At 40.2% G+C, this 17,083-nt stretch overlaps 1 protein-coding gene across 3 annotated transcripts in view; it reads left to right on the top strand.

Moving 5' to 3' along the window:
* ASTN2 (astrotactin 2) overlaps window positions 1-17,083 on the top strand; it is a 1,032,132-nt gene that overhangs the window by 416,068 nt on the left and 598,981 nt on the right. For all 3 annotated transcript variants that reach the window (XM_017949334.2, XM_017949333.2, XM_017949331.2), the window contains one exon: window positions 1,368-1,535. In XM_017949334.2, the coding sequence (XP_017804823.2) occupies window positions 1,368-1,535 (168 nt within the window). The remainder of the gene's footprint in view (window positions 1-1,367; window positions 1,536-17,083) is intronic.

Below are 17,083 nucleotides of genomic sequence, written 5' to 3'. Positions count from 1 at the left end.
TTTAAAGTCTCCTGCTGCTGCCGTCTCTAGATCTGCCATCAATCTAGACTCACACTCCCTGTCCAGCTTTGTGAAGCCTGGTCCTGTGTGGGTACATATTTTTCCCACTGTGAAATTCTATCTTTGTTTTGTTTTATTGCTATACATACATACACTCACCATTTGCAACTTGTATGCAGCCATCCTGAATGGGCTTCTGTTTCTCGCCTCCCAAAAAAAGTATGTGTGTATATATATGTGTGTGTACATGTGCACGTTTGTGGAATATCTGTCTATCTATAGATTATTATACATTTATATGTAATATAGTAATGTATACATATATGTATGTTTCCACATATATGTGGGATAATAAGGAACATTTTAGAGCAAATATTGGCCTACGCAAGCACTCAAGAAGAAATGTTAGCCATCATAAATGTTGAAAAATTGGTTGATTAGAATAAAAATGTTAATATTTAGCTTCTCCTGAAGAAAATCTGAAGATCTGGTGCCATTAGCCTTTAGTTCCACGTGGCAAGAGCTGCTGGAGCTGTATCATAGCTGCTTCATTTTAATGGGGCCTACAGTGTTCCTTGTGTGTCAAACCCCACCTTCTCCCTATTGTTCTGCAACATCAGGGCATTTTTTTTCTTGGGTGGGCGCTGCTCTTTTCCTTAGAGGTGCTGGGGATTTCTTTGGAAATCTCACTTTGTCTCTGTTATCTCTATCTTGGTCTGTCTCTCTCTATCTTTCTGTCTTTCTCATAATAACACAAAAACAACACAAGCTTTGTGAGGAGACCTGGATGCTATTGCCTTCGCACTCAGCCAGTCTCTCCTATTGATGTTAGCCTCCTGGCCCCTGTGGGTATCAATGACCCCTGTTCCAGAGGAGACACCTGAGTGACAGGGACATTAGCTTTTTTCATTTCCTTTGAAATTTAGTATTTAATCATTATTTCCTAGGATAAGTCAGGTGCCAGCTAAGCATTTTATCTACATGAATTTATTTCATTCCCTTATCAACTTCATGAGGTAAGTTCCATTAATATTCTCCTTTACAGAGGAAGTAACCAAGACCCGGGGCATTGTGTGACTTGCCCGAAGTCAATGCCTATTAAAGGCAGATCCTGAATTTGACCCTACTTCCCTCTCAGTCCTAAGGGCCTATCTTTCATCACTAGGCTGAATTCTCTCCCATGTTTGATCTGCCTCTATCTCCCTATGGGCTTGCAACACCATGACGGGCACATTGCAAGTGCGCTTAGACAAATGAGATCAGATGACCCGGGGGATGTGGCTCGTACGCACCTCTCTGTGTTCCTGTAGCATCAGCTAAGACCTTAAAATCAGTGAGAAAGTAGTCATCTCTCTGTTCACCCATAGGAAGCAGCTTCGTGGTGAGTGAAGGGAGCTACCTGGACATCTCCGACTGGTTAAACCCGGCCAAGCTTTCCCTGTATTACCAGATCAATGCCACCTCCCCATGGGTGAGGGACCTCTGTGGACAAAGGACGACAGATGCCTGTGAGCAGCTCTGCGACCCAGAGACCGGTGAGCCATGGGAGCCGGGATGGGGATAGAGGGTGGGAGAGGCTGGGTGGAAAGAGGCTCTCTGCTCCCTCTACCTAAAGAACTATGGATTCTGAGCCATTGACAAGTGACTGGATAAGAAGGCCCATCAATCTAATTAACACTAATCTATGTGCTGCCATTGCCTTTCAAGGGAGGAAATTCTTGGAGAAACACAGACTCTCAGAGTAAGAAAGGACCACAGAGAACATCTGGCCCAACTCCAGACAAGCAAAATGTCTGCACTTCAGATATCCCTGCGTTCAGAGCTTATCTTCTTGTGACTAGCTGGGTGATCTTGAGCAAGACACTGCCTACCTTTCAGTACAAGAGAATGAAAATAGCACCCAACCCACAAAACTGTCATTAGGATTGAATGAGATGCTGTGTAGAAATCTCATGCATATTCATTCATTCACTCAACAGGTATTTCTTTAGTAGCCAGGCATATTTTTAGGTATTGGGAAGAAAGCAGTGAACAAAATATGCAAAATCTCCACCCTCATGAAGCTTACATGCTACTGGGGTAGACACTAAACATGCACTGTGGAATACAGTAGCCACTAGCTACATGTGGCATTTTATTTTAAATTAATTGAAATTAAATAAAATTAAACATTCAAGGGCCGGGCGCAGTGGCTCAAGCCTGTAATCCCAGCACTTTGGGAGGCCGAGACGGGCGGATCACGAGGTCAGGAGATCGAGACCATCCTGGCTAACACGGTGAAACCCCGTCTCTACTAAAAAATACAAAAAACTAGCCGGGCGAGGTGGCGGGCGCCTGTAGTCCCAGCTACTCGGGAGGCTGAGGCAGGAGAATGGCGTAAAACCCGGGAGGCGGAGCTTGCAGTGAGCTGAGATCCGGCCACTGCACTCCAGCCTGGGCGACAGAGCAAGACTCCGTCTCAAAAAAAAAAAAAAAAAAAAATTAAACATTCATTTCCCCAGTCATACAACCCAGATTTCAAGTGTTCCATAGCCATACACTAGCAGCTACATTTTTGCACAATATAGATATAGAGTATCTTCATCATTCTGAAAATTTCTATGAGACAGTGCTGCAGTAGTCAAATAAGCAGGTAAATTATATGACTCTATGAGGTGATGATAGATGCTGGTGTAGGGGAAAAGAATGATGTACAAAGCATGTAGAGTGCTAAGCTGGGAGTATGGGTGGAGTTTCATTATACACAGTGTGGTCGGGGAGGCCTCTCTGAGAAGGTGACATTTGAGCATCCACCTTGAGATGGGAGAATAAACCATGTCAGTATCCGAGGGACGTGTTCCAGGCAGACGGAGATAAAAGAGTCAGTGGCGCAATCTCTACTTACTACAACCTCCACCTCCCAGGTTCAAGTGATTCTCCTGCCTCAGCCTCCTGAGTAGCGGGGATTATAGGCACATGTCACCATACCTGGCTAATTTTTGTATTTTTAGTAGAGATGGGTGGTTTCACCTTGTTGGTCAGGCTGGTCTTGAACTCCTGACTTCATGATCCACCCATCTCAGCTTCCCAAAGTACTGGGATTACAGGTGTGAGCCATTGCGCCTGGCCTAATATGCTGCTTATTTAGCACTGGCAGTGGGGCCAAGATGGAGAGTAAGAAAGAAGGGGAGTAGGAGAATAAAGCTGAGAAGAAGAAGTTTTGGGGCATGGTGGTCCTCAGGGCCTTGTATAGGATAATATAGACTTCAGATTCTACTCTGAGGAAGATGGACAGTCTTTGGGAGATTCTGAGTACAGAAGCAACATGCTGTGACCTGCATTTGAATAGGACCACTCTGGCTGCTGTGTGGTGAATTGATTCAGGAGTGTTCAAAGGTCCTGTTACTCTAATCTAGGCAAAGGTTGGTAGTGGCTTGGACCATGGAGGTAAGAGACGAAGATGATGAACAGTGATCAGATTCTGGATATATTTAAGAGTATACGCTCAACAGAATTTATTGCTGAGAATAGAATGCAAAAAATAGAGTGGAGTCAAAGATTATTCCAAATTTTTCAGTCTGAACAATGGAACACATTGAGTTATTATTAACTGAGTCAGGGGATGCCGCGGGAAGGTCAGGGTTGGGTGAGGAAGACAAAGAGTGCTGTTTTGGGTGTAAGTTCAAGATGACTACTAAACATCAACAGAGAATGGGCATTTGGGTCCTGATCTAAGAGCCCCCAGCTAAATTGGGATTCCAATAGTAGAACGTCTAGCAACCCTTCCCAAATGGGAAATAAAGTGGAGCTGGGTGTGGGTGTTTACAGTGTGCCCTTCACGGGATGCTTCTTTTAACTGGTGGGCAGCCTAAGATCTGGTTGTCTGATGGTGACCCAGGAGATCACCTGTGATCCTGTGAACTTCTCACACAGGAAGCTTGATTACACTGGCTGCCACCCTTGGTGGTTTATCTAACCTGTGCACAGTTAATGCCTGCCTGACCATCAGTCATGTGCTGGGAGCCTGCCTTTGTGTTCTCCTCAGCATCCAGGGCCTAGGATAGCCCCTGCTCCTTCAAACAGAAGGCACAGATTCAATTAAACACCACCGTAGGAAACAAGTTCAAAGAGTAAATACTTACAGATCCTGAGTCAGGAAGGCAATCTTCTGTCCCTGGGTCACAGGAGGCAAGAGATGGGGGATGACTCAGTTGCCAATTTTGTTAGTTTAATTGACTTGACAAAACGGTGTTTATTTCTATCACCTCATCTTCTGCCTCTATTCGCCTTGTGTCCTGGGTTCTAGGCATACCACCCACGTGCAGGTTCGCTGAAGGCACCATGCCCTCGCATGCCTCTGTCCCTTTCACAGGCAGTTTCTCCCCCTTGAAAATGTCTTTTTCCTTTTAATGGGAGATTAGGGGCTTCTTTTTATTTCCTACACTTTCAGCCCAAACACCTTTCCTCCCACAGGTGGCATTCCTGACCCCCTCCCCCTAGCCCTGAACAGACGAATGGGCCCTCCCACCTACTGTCATAGCCTTCTGTGCTTCCATATGTCATGGCCTTGTTCCTCTACAAAGTCATTGTTCTTTCCTTGTCTGGAACTATCACCAGACTGTAAACTTTGTTGGAGCAAGGAGGGAGGTTCAAGATGTCTGTTTCACTTTTCTTGCTGTCTTTAAAATTCAGCATAATGCCTGACATGTAATTAAGAGACAAAGAATATTACAAGAAGGAAGGAAGAAGGGAATTTTCCTCCCGATGCTTCTTGAAACAATTGTATATACCAATTCTAGTTGTTCCCCTTTTATTCACTTACATAAGAACTCAAGTTAAATATTTGGCAGATCTAGAAAAACTGGATCACCAACAACTGTGCAGCATCCAGGTATCTGAATTCTAGGATACCCTGGTCTTACTCTCTTATTCCAACACATCTCCAGCAGCATGCCTCTTTCCATTGCTTACTCTGCTTAAACTCACAATTATTCCCCAAACATCCCCATGTAAAGTTTTACCTTTTGACTAGAGTTCAGCTCTTCTCTCCACCTGAAATGCCTCCCACCCTTTAATCATCTACCTTCCACAATCCTACTCATTTAATTTCTTCTTACTTCTTCTCAGTAGAATGGATGACTTCTTCTACAGAATCATCAGAGTTTTTTGTTGACTAAAAACCAGATTAAAACTTGAGTTAATGATTGAAAGTTTATCTCCCCTGCTAGAAAGTAAATTCCTTAGGGCCAGAGATCATATCTATTCCTATATTCTTTCCACTGCAATGCCCAGCAAAGCACCTTTCTCTTATAAGTCACTGAAGGCATAAGTGGATAGGACTGTCTACAGGTGGAAAATTGAAATAGGAACATAAGATCCCTAAATATATTTTCATGGGGCTTAACTCAGATCTACTTTGTAAAATTTAGTTCAATTCATTAGATTCAATTCAAGCAAGATTTTCTTAATTCTGCAACTCATAAGTCGGTGTGTTAAGTATTATGGGAAATCACAGACAAATTGCACAATGTTCTTGCCTTCATGGATTTTACATTCTCACAGGCATAAAAAGAATCTGCTCATATATAGCTATTATCAAAAACACAGTGTAGTATAAATCAAGAACAATGCATTAACAAAGTGCCTCAAGCCTGAAGAACAGGGAGAAATGTATTCTAGATGGGGATTTCAGGAGATACGCCATGGAGAAGATGACCTTTTAGCTCAGCTTTGTAAAATCAGTAGGGACTATGAGTATGGAGGGTGCTTTAGCAGAGGGAACTTGACTTTTTGAAAAAGAGAAAAGTTTAGAATGATTCTAGGACCCAGAGAGCAATTTAGTTGTGCTGCCATCTGGAGAATGAGGTGCAGGCAGAGCACTGGGAGAGTGGCAGGGGATGAGGTTGGGAAGGTAATATGAAGAGAGGTCTTCAAAAGGTAAGGATCCAAAGACTTTGAGAACATCTGTTCTCACAAGTAGATGGGTCCACCTGTTTTGGAGAGCATCTAACTCCCTAAAAGAACAATTAGAACTTTCTCCACTCTTTGCTTCCCATCAGGAATTAGAATTTGGGGAAAGTCATGGAAAAACTAAACCCTGAAGCCCTATATACATTTAGATCTGGATATGTCAAAAGTAGCTTAGCTTCTTTTAAAGAAGTCTCTCCTTTGTGAGTCAAATCTGTAGAGCTGGACAGAGTTATGGAGTCGAAGCGTTGGTTATCATTCCCTAAAGCTTTTCTGGATGTGTTGATAAGAAGAATTGTTTCTCCCAAGTGACAGGGAAGGAGGAGGAAAGTGGAGAAGATGCTACAGCTGAAACATTTATATAATTGTCTTGGTGCACACATGAACCTGGCCAAGTTTTCCTGGCTGCATGCCACAGCCCATCTCCGGTGTGTTTTTCCAGGGATTTCAACAATTAGTACCACCCACAGGGATGACTATGGAATTAGATCCGTGATGTGCTGGAGCCAGCTCACGTGGCATCATAAGAGTTGACTGTTAACATCTTTTCCCAACTCTTTGTTCAGTGATGGCATGTTGATAGCCTGAAAATATGCTGTGGTGAGGATGTTTACACCAACACAATTGGTAAATGCAACAAAATCGAGTTTATTTTTTTTTTCAGAAAGACAGTCCTTAAACATTTACCAGCACAACACTGGATGAGATGAGAACAAACCAATGAAAGACCAAGGCAAAAAAGTGGCTAGTGGAGACCTGAACATGTCACCAGAGTGACATTGTGCTCCTTCCCAGGATAGACTACCATTATCTTCATCTCTCTGAGGACAGAAAGTGAACGTCCAAGGACTACATGCTCTGGTCCAATAAAATGCAACACCAAACAGTTGAAATCATTAGGCTTTGACTCTCAAGAATATCAGTGTGGTAATGTCTTATTGTGAAACAGCTTTATTAAAGTTCTGCACATCTGTGGCATCACACCAAGTTCTGTAAATAAAACCTTTGACAATATGGTCTACAACACATGAAGCAAATGACAGCAGAACACTAACTCATTCTTTCATATGTTTATTCATTCATTCAAGCACTTAGTGAACCAGAGGAGAATTGGAATATCTTCCTGAGTCAGACACAGCCAGGTTTAAATTCTCTCTTCTCTGTTTCCTGGTTGTAGGGAGCTGGGTAAGTCATTTAACATATTCAAGCCTCATTTTTTATAACTAAAAATGAGAAGAATAATTTCAACTTTTTAGAGTTGTTGTAAGGATGAGATGAAAAATAAAATTTAAAATTCACTGGTGCAGTGGATAATATATGGTGGAAACCCAACACAAGGTTTTCTCTTATTTTTATAATCAGTTATTCAGTCATGTGTATCTTCACTTACTAGTTCAATAAATATTTCATGAGCTGTTTAATCCAACAATGTGCATAGCATTAGATTATGTGAGAAGAAAATATGATATCATCTCTGCCCTGCAGTAGCTAACCAGCTGAAGGAGGAATTTAGAGTAAGCTAGACATTCCTATCTGCTGAACTTTTATTTAGTCCTTGTGTGACTTCTGAACATTGGCAGTGAAAAAAATTACTGGCCAGGCATGGTGGCTCATGCCTGTAATCCCAGCACTTTGGGATGCCAAGGCAGGTGGATCACTTAAGGCCAGGAGTTCAAGACCAGCCTGGCCAACACTGTGAAACTCTGTCTCTACTAAAAATACAAAAATTAGCTGAGCATGGTGATACATGCCCATAATCCCAGCTCTTTGGAAGGTTGAGGCACAAGAATTGATTGAGCCTGAGAGGTGAAGGTTGCAGTGAGCTGAGATTGCACCAGAGCACTCCAGCCTGGGTGACAGAATGAGACTCTGTGAGAAAGAAAGGAAGAGAGAGAGAGGAGAGAGAGAGAGAGAGAGGGAGGGAGGGAGGGAGGAAGGAAGGAAGGAAGGAAGGAAGGAAGGAAGGAAGGAAGGAAGGGAAGGAAGGAAAGAAGGAGAGAGAGAAAGAAAGAGAAAGAGGAAAGAAAGAAAAAAGAAAATAATTATTAACCTTCAACCTTCAATCCTAATGTCAACTTTGCCACAAATTTGCCATTTGACCTTGAGTATGCCACACCATGAACTTCAGATTCCTTTTCTTCAACAAAGCAATGAGTGGGAACATACTTTTAGTGCAAGAAGAGTTCCTAGCCATCTAGTGTAATTAAATGAGGAGATCAAGAGCCACCAAGGCTAAGCACATTTCCCTGTGTCACACCATAAATTAGTGGCATGATACAAATTAAAAGTCTAAATAATTTCTAGGATATTTTCCAGCTCAAAATCTATGTTTCTATGACCTTTTAAGCACTAATAACTTAGCATGTACATATGATTGAAACAATTTGTAAATGGCATTTATACAAATTGAATTTTCTTTCCACGGTTGATATGAACTTCAGTCATGTTCACCATTACATTCAGTTTATTTCCATATCTTCAGCAGTCACTTTTCATTTGTAGTAGGATATGAAATGAGAATATACTGTATGTGGTTATGTCATATAGCAATCTTATATTGTACTAAATATTTCTAATGCTTACAGATTGTTTCTGGTATTTGCTGAGCTCTATGTTACTAAAGTTTAAAGGGATACAGGATTTTTATGAAGCTATAAATTCCAAGAATCTACAGTGATGGAGAAATTCCCTGTTTTGAAGGAAATGGTATCTTTAGGACTTTCTAGGTGGTAGAGCATATATAGTGAAGTATGGTAATAAGTAGGTAAAAGCCACAGTAAAATATGCTGATATTTGTCTATAGAGAACCAACTTTCTGGCAGACTGAAGAGGGGACATTTGTATATGAGTATATACATTATAGAAAGACTTGGTCTTTGCTCACCTTGTTTATTGCTGTATCTGGAAATGAAACAGTTCCTGTATCAATACATCTTTTCTTGGATGGATGAATGGATGGATGGATGGATGGAAATCAAGTTTCAGCTGCTAAAGTGTCAAGGCTTGTTCAATGAGTAAGGTGTAGGCTTCTTGTGTCAGCACCATGGAGAGTTCTCAGGGTGCTGACAACACTCTGGCTAAAGTGTGTGTTTGCTAAATTAACACTTTCTCAGCGATACCTAATCCTTTTCTGAAACTCACCTTCTCCCCTGCTTGGGCAGCACTGGTCTTTTCTGAACTCAAATAAGGTAAACTCTTCCCTTTATACATTTAGAATTAGTCCTTGTTTAACCATGCTGCTATTCCAGAGAGCCTCAGCTGGGCATATCCTCCATGAAATGAGTCTCTCTGATCCTCAGAACCCATATTGCTCTCCAACTCACCACTCATTTGTCATGAATTTACTAGAATGTGAATTAAACAGAACTCATCTGAATTTATTATCGATTAATGAACATGATACCTTGTTATTCTGGCATGAAAGATAATGGAATTAAGCTTTTAAAAATCTTTTCCAACAAAAGTAATTGAAAGAACAACAAGAAATCAAAGTTTTCTGCTTACATTCCATGAAACAAGTCAGTAACTCATAAATCCTATTTCTTTCATCAGATTAATCCATTTAATGCAGATTCATTATCTATATGTAGCAGATGGAGTGTTAGACAACAACCAAATACAGCTTATAGTCAAAAGAGGTATAATGGAATTTTGGTGAGATATCAAGAAGTACATGAACATTGAAGTGACAGTAACAACATCTAAAATTATTAGGCACTTATTGTGTACCAAACACCATGCAAAGACTTTATATAGCTATTCTCAGTTATTATAATAACACTTCTAGGTAGTTATTGTTGCTTCGATACAAGTAGCTGTGTCTTAAAGCAGTTGATTGACATTCTCAAGGTCATATATTTACTAAGTATCACTGCTGGGATTTGGCCAAGCTACTGTTTTAAGGAGTTGGCATGTGAGGAAATTTGCTTAGCATTGAGAAAAGAGAGGCATTCTAGGATTCCCCCTTTGATAGGTATTTGTATAGAATTCTCAGAGGCAGGCATGAATCCTTTGGACAAATAATTTACAGAATAAGTTGACTTGAAAAAAATAAAAATACTGAATTGAATTGAGGGCAAGGAAACAATACAGAACTGAGAGGTTGAAAAACTGTGTGACAGCATGTATGAGTTGTAGGGAAACTACTTTTTATCTCTGTTTGGTAGTCTTGATATATTTGGTTTAAATGTGTTGTAAAATGTTACGTTGTAGAAGATGTTTAAGGTCTTTTAAGAAAGGACAATCTGTGTCTAGGATGAGGTCATAAAATTTCAGGGAGCCTGCAAAGCAAGCAACAGGCCTGACTGTTCAAAAATTTAGAAGGTCAAGAAGGTTAGGGTAAACTACAAAAGAGACTGAAAACTTTTTCTTATTGGGAACTTGCCAGTCCCATTGAAAGTCCAAGGCAACCTTTGCTTCTGAACTTGAAAGAAAAAGGTTGTCAGAGATCTGAAATCTCACACCACAAAGCTGCATATAGGAAGAAGTAGCCTAAGGTATTTCTGATGATTATACGTACAAAAAAAGGGAAGTGCTCAGCTTTTAAGATCAGATTTTAACATCATAAATACAATCTACTGACATTTAAATTAGAGAATATATTTAATTTTATCCAAAAACTGTGTTAAAAAATGTATTGGTTTTCTAAACATGGCATATGTCCTACTATTTAAAAAATAAATCCAGGAAAGTTCTAAATATATATGTAAAACCTTACAATAAATATATTATCAATAAACAAATGTATGGGAAAAAAGATGATAATGAAGCCTAGGTTGGAATTGAGAGTGTTAGTAGGATATAAAGCCATGTTGTAAAGAGTTTCATATTTGTTAATGGTGAGTCATTTCTTCTAGCCAATGTAATTGCATTAGTGATGGTGCTGTTTCTTCTTCATGGGACAATCTGTTCCTCATCCAGCCCCACTTCTTATAAACTGTATTCTGTAGTTGGTTCACTCCTCCTTATCCTTCTTGTTTCAACTTAAAATGTCACTTCCTCAAGGAAGTGACTTTCTATACTAGTTTATTTCCCCAATGTGTTATGCTCCATTAGTGCTCTCTACTTTTCCTTTATAGTAAATATTAATAATGGTGCACATTTATACAGTGGCAACTGTGTCAGTCACTCTTCAAAGCCTTTACATATATTATCTCATTTAATCTCTCAATAACCATTTGAGGTAGATGCGATTATATTTAAAATAAATTAAGACACACACATATATATAGTTTATGTACCACTAAGAAAAAATGCTGCCAATAATAATAACCATACTATACCATACTATACTAATTTATCAGCTAAGTCCTCATTTCAGGAATATTAAAATATGGGGGCTGGGTGTGGTGACTCACACCTGTGATCCAGCACTCTGGGAGGTCAAGGTGGGAGGATCACTTGAGGCCAGGAGTTCAAGACCAGCCTGGGAAACATAGTGAGACCCTGTCTCTAAAAAAATTTAAGAAAATTAGCCAGGCATGGTGGCATGCAACTGTAGTCCTAGCCACTTGGAGGCTGAGGTGGGCAGAGCACTTGGGCCTAGGAGTTCAAAGTGTCAGTGAGCTATGATCGCACCACTGCAATCCAACCTGGGTTACACAGTGAGACTCTAAAAAATAAAAATAAAAATAAATTAAAAATGAAAATAAAAATAAAATGTGAGAAGTTGCGTGCCTTAGGATTAATGTAATGAAATAGTGTTATCGTCTCATTTTACAGGTGAGAAACTAAATCACAGTTAATGGATTTTTCCCGAAGTCATTTAGGAAGTGATAGTGTCTAGATTTGAATCCTACAAGTCTGGCCTCAGAATTTACCCTCTGAACTATGACCCTATGCCATCAGCGCATAATTACAACCTTGAATGATACATGTATGTGTGTCATTCTGTGTTCAATTACTAGCTATCTAAAAAACTGTGTGCCTTATAAAGGCAGAGATTGTGTCTGCATTATCCACTGCTTTTTCCTCATTCCCAACCCATCGTGCAACACACTGTTGATGTTTAAAAATGAGTGGTGGAATGAGCGCATGAAAGATGAAATACTAAATTCAGAGAAAAACTCCATGTCCTCTAATCCCAGCTTTGTAGTTTACCCATGGTATGACCTTTGACAAGTCCCCTTTTCCCTATGAGCCTCAAATTCTGTATTTATAATACAAAGGGCATTTCCATTAGATTTTCCCTGAGTACTCTCCAGCTCTGAAATTCTGTGTACTGAAAATCTTTACTGAAAGCCAGTATTCTGGCTTTGAAATATGTAGAATGAAGAAAACCACTGATTCCTGATCTCTTGAAGGACAGATAACATGTGCACCCATGAAATGTGGATTAACACAAGTGTTTACACTTAATAAGCATCTTGTGGTGGTCAAGAACTTGCACTCTGGATTCAAATGGATGAAAATTCAAATCCCAGCCCACTTGGGTCCTGCACGACTTTGGACACTTTGCTGACCCTTCCTACACTTCTGTTTTTCCCAAAGGTAAAACAGGGGAAAGATTATCAACATGGCAGACCTTGGAGGGTAATTATGAGGACTGAGCTAGATAAAGTGTATTATGCACTGAGCACAATACCTGGTAGTTAAAGCTCAACAAACATTCGGTATTACCATAGCTGTGACTAAAACATGGATTGAGTGAAATGAATATATCCTTTAAAAAGGTCAGTTATTGTGAGCCTTAGCAATCAGGGAAAGCTTCCTCTGGTGGGGGTGGAAGATAATAGAACTGAATCATGAAGCAAAATAATTATTGTGATAGAACTCCACTGTCCAGTCCAGTAGCTATTGGCCATTTTTGGCCATTTAAATTAAAATGTAAACTAATTACAATGAAATAAAATGTAAAATTTAGCTCCTCCATCGCATTCACCATATTTGAAGTGCTCAGCAGTCACATGTGGCTGGTGGCTTTCATATTGGAGAGATATAGAGCATTTCCATTGTTGCAACAAGCTCACTTAGGCAGTGCTGTGACAGAGTGAAGAGCAGAACTACGTTTCATATATGTTTCATTTCATTCAAAATTGTTATTGAGTGGCAATGCTGTGTAAGACACTGCTGTGTTTATGTACTGATATTCAACAGGAAGAAAATTCAGACCCACTGCCTTATCTAAGAGTGTTTAGTCCAGTGCAGAAGTCAGCAAACTATAGCCTGCAGGACAACTGCTGGTTTTTTGTAAATTAATTTTTATTTAAACACAGCCATGCTCATTAGCTTACATATTGTCCATGACAGCTTTTGTGCTACAACATCAGAATTGAGTAGTCACAACCCTATGGCTTGTAAACCTGAAAATATTTGTCAGTTGGCTCTTTACAGAAAAATTTTGCCAATTCCTGGTCTGTTGAATTCCTTTAATGCTTTGATGTCCAAGTTGAAAAAATGGCTTTGGTATTTATTCATTCATTCATGTATTTGTTCATTCAACGTTCCGTATATATTTATTAAGCACCTAATTTAAGCAGGATGTGAGGCTCTGACAGAAGAAACAAAACAAAACAAAAAAATCTCTACCATCATGTAACTTACATTCTTGCGGGGCAGGGGACAGGCACAGAGTTAAAATATATGTAGTAATATAGTTAAAAATATATATATATATCTCATGTACATACTATATATAGTACCCTATATGTAGTACATTATATATAGTACATATGTACATCTATAAAGTGTTATATATACATATTTACTATATATACATTTATACATTATACTATATATACATATACACTATATATATTTACACAGTATATAAATTTATACATATATACATTTATACAGTATATGAGTATGTAGAAATATATAATGTACTATATATAATATGTGATACACTTTATCATGTTATTTACTAAATATATTTTATTACCATATATACTAAATACAGTAATTTATATATTTTATTAATATATAGTTTATATAGATACTATGTATAGTAGCACATATTTTATTACTATAGATAGTATCTATAGTAATGAAATTGTATTGCTGTATATACTATATATAGTAATAAAACTATAGTGAATAACGTGATAAAGTATATCACATGTTAGAAGTTGAGGGGTGTGTGTGAGAAGCCTGCAGAAAGAGGGGGCTGTACATATTGCACAAATGGTTGCAAATTTGAGCAGACTGTTCAAGACAAGCACAACTGAAAAGGTGTGGGAGCAAAGCAGGCCTTGTGGATATCTGGGGAAAGCATGGTGTAGGTAAAGGGGCAGCCTGTGCAAAGGCTTAGAGGGGTGATTGTGCCTTGCATATTTGAGGAAGATCATAGAAGCTAATGTGCTAGGTTGAACTGGGTACTAGAAGGGTATTAGGACATGGGATCACAGAGTCATCAGAGGACCAGAATCCCTGGGTGGGCCTTGCAGAACGGTGCAAAAACGTTAGCATTTTCATTTGCCCTGAATGCAATGGGGAATCACTGGAGAAGTCTTAGCAGAGGGGTGACATCATCTAACTTCTATTTTAAGAGTATCACTCTGGCATCTCTATTTAGGAAACATCTGTAGGAACAGAGGTAAACATGTTGGAAGGGAGACTAACAGAAGGACTGATGTGATAATCTAGGCCAGAGGTGGTGGTGGATTGGATCGGGGTGGGAAAAGCCAAGGCAGAAAGAAGCATTCAGAATCCAGATATTGCATTTCATTCTTTGCAATTTAGTGTGCATCACTTATGTGCCAGGCATTGTGCTCAGTATCGGAGTTAGTTAGACAAAGAAGCTGCTGTCTCTGGCCCAGGGAGATTCTGGTGAACTGATTTCATGCTTTGACATCAGAGTTGAGGAATCTGCTCATTGTGTGTTCCACATGTGTTTGAGCTCAAGACCCAGTTTTTACACCATCTCTAAAGATAGGACCGAGGAGGTGACAACACCAACTTGGGATGAAAGGAGAAGAGAAACACTGAAGCAGGCATGTGATACAAGTGAGAGGGTGAATAGAGCTTTGCTGATCCTTTTGTGAGGCAGGGCTGGGAGCAGAATGAACTGAATGAGGTGCCTCAGCCAAAAACTTCAAGGAGGCACTCATTCTTAGATGATAACCCTGTCCTTACACAATTCTAAATGCCCTCTTAAATGTGGAGGGGAAAAGTATTAATTAATGACGCTTGCCTCTCTACCCCTTCTCCTGAGAAGCCTTTAAAGACTCCGCTGAGATGACAAGTAGGGCTGGGCACTGTGGGGGCATAGAACAAAAGTCTCCAGGGGTGGGAGGAGCCCTACAGATTATCTGGCCCAAGGCTTCCTTCTACACCTGATTAGCTTGAAGTTTTGGGAGGGTTCATTTAGTAATTCAGTAACTTAGTGGCAGAGAGGAGGTTGCCGCACTACCATAATGGTGCTTAATTTCCTTCCTCTTGAGAACATATTAAGCAGTCAAAATATTTTATCCTTGGGATGTAAACCCCCATCCTCCCAACTCCAAACTTGAGCCATTACCTTTTGCATGGCCTCTTGCCACATGTGAAGATGGTACTGGTTTCTGCCATTGCTTTTCTGGTCTTGTCTTGCAGGGATGTGCTCAGGTACACTCATTCATAGAAATAAGTGTTTCAGTGCAGAGGATCTGGGGTATGTGAGTTCCTCTTAAGTTTCATTAATGTCTTTGTTTCATAGACATCGACTGAGCCTGAAGATTGAGTCAGTCACTGGGGAGAGAAGCAAAAGAGACACCATTGGCCCTTTCCAAGAGCTCATGATCAAGCTGCATGAATGCTGGGCCCTGTTTTGTTTTATAGAGAGGCAGTCAGGGCAACATGGAAAGAGCCTAGGACTGAAATCAGACAGACCAGGGCTGAAATCTTGCCCTGAATGCAATGGGGAAACCACTGGTGGAGGCTGAGCAGGGGCTCTGCCCTTGACTATTAGTATAATTTTGAGCAAATCACTTAATTTCTCCAAGCCTCAATTTCCTGCTTTTTTTAATAAGATGGAGAAGTATTCACCTTTGTTAAGTTATTGTGACAATTATTATCAGTACAAAGTACCTGCTACATTATATGGAAAATATATGTGTTCAACATATGGAAATTACTGAATCAGGGACAAAAAGAACCCCCCAAAGCAGGCAATACTTAACACACAAAAGACTTAATCGTGATGAAATGGAAGGCATGATGACAGATTTCTGTGCAGAAAGGACCTCTAGGAAACCATTTAAAACACAGCACTTAACAGTAGCACTTGCCTTTTCTGGTTATTTGATACTGCCTGTAGGGAGCCTGCCCATTGCAGCACACTGTCCTCTCTCCTTTTGCTTGACCGAAGGCAGCATTTGATTCAGTGTGGATGACTAAAGGCCTCTGAATAGAAGGAGGAGTATGTGTTTTGTGTGTGTGTGTGTGTGTGTGTGTGTGTGTGTGTGTGTCCCCACCTTTTGGCTACAGTACTGAATGGTCTCTTATGTCCCTGCCTTTTGGCTACGATGTTGAATGGTCTCTTAATTAAAATTTCACTAGATGGTTTGTGTTTCTACCAGAAAATGGGAGTATGTGATGGGCAGTTGGGGTATGGATTTATGTTGCTAACACCAGCACTCTTCCTTTGGACAGGGCATCCAGAATTCAAAATGCCCCACACAACTCAGGTAAGGTCAGGTGACCTTACCCAGTGTGGTGTGAACAGCCCATCACACTCTCCAATGGCTGAAAATGAACCTAACAATGAAGTCTGACTCTGCAGTGAAGCCTGATACAGGCTGCTTAGACACACTTTGCTTAATTTTAATTATTCACAATGATTCTCCATTATATCCCAGGAAATGTACTGTAAAAATGTTTTGTAAAAGAACGAGAGCCTTGGTAATGGGAACCTGCACTGTTCTTCTATTAAATCATTGCCAGAAAAGTGGGGGCTGTAGTGTGTGTGCTTGTTTGAGAGTGGGGCAAAGACAGTGGAGTGAATGGAAGGGAAGACAAGGGAAGAGAAAGAAGGGAAGTTAAAAAACTCTAAGAAAGGCTGGGTGCAGTGGCTTATGCATGTTATCTCAATCTTTGGGAGGCTGAGGGAGGCAAATCAATCACTTGAGGCCAGGAGTTCGAGACCAGCTCGGCCAGCATGGTGAAACCTCATCTCTACTAAAAAATAGAAAAATAGCCAGGCATGGTGGTATGTGCC

This window comes from Papio anubis, chromosome 13 (assembly GCF_008728515.1).
Source record: "Papio anubis isolate 15944 chromosome 13, Panubis1.0, whole genome shotgun sequence".
Taxonomy (NCBI): Eukaryota; Metazoa; Chordata; class Mammalia; order Primates; family Cercopithecidae; genus Papio; species Papio anubis.
This window is presented reverse-complemented; position numbering and strand designations above follow the sequence as displayed.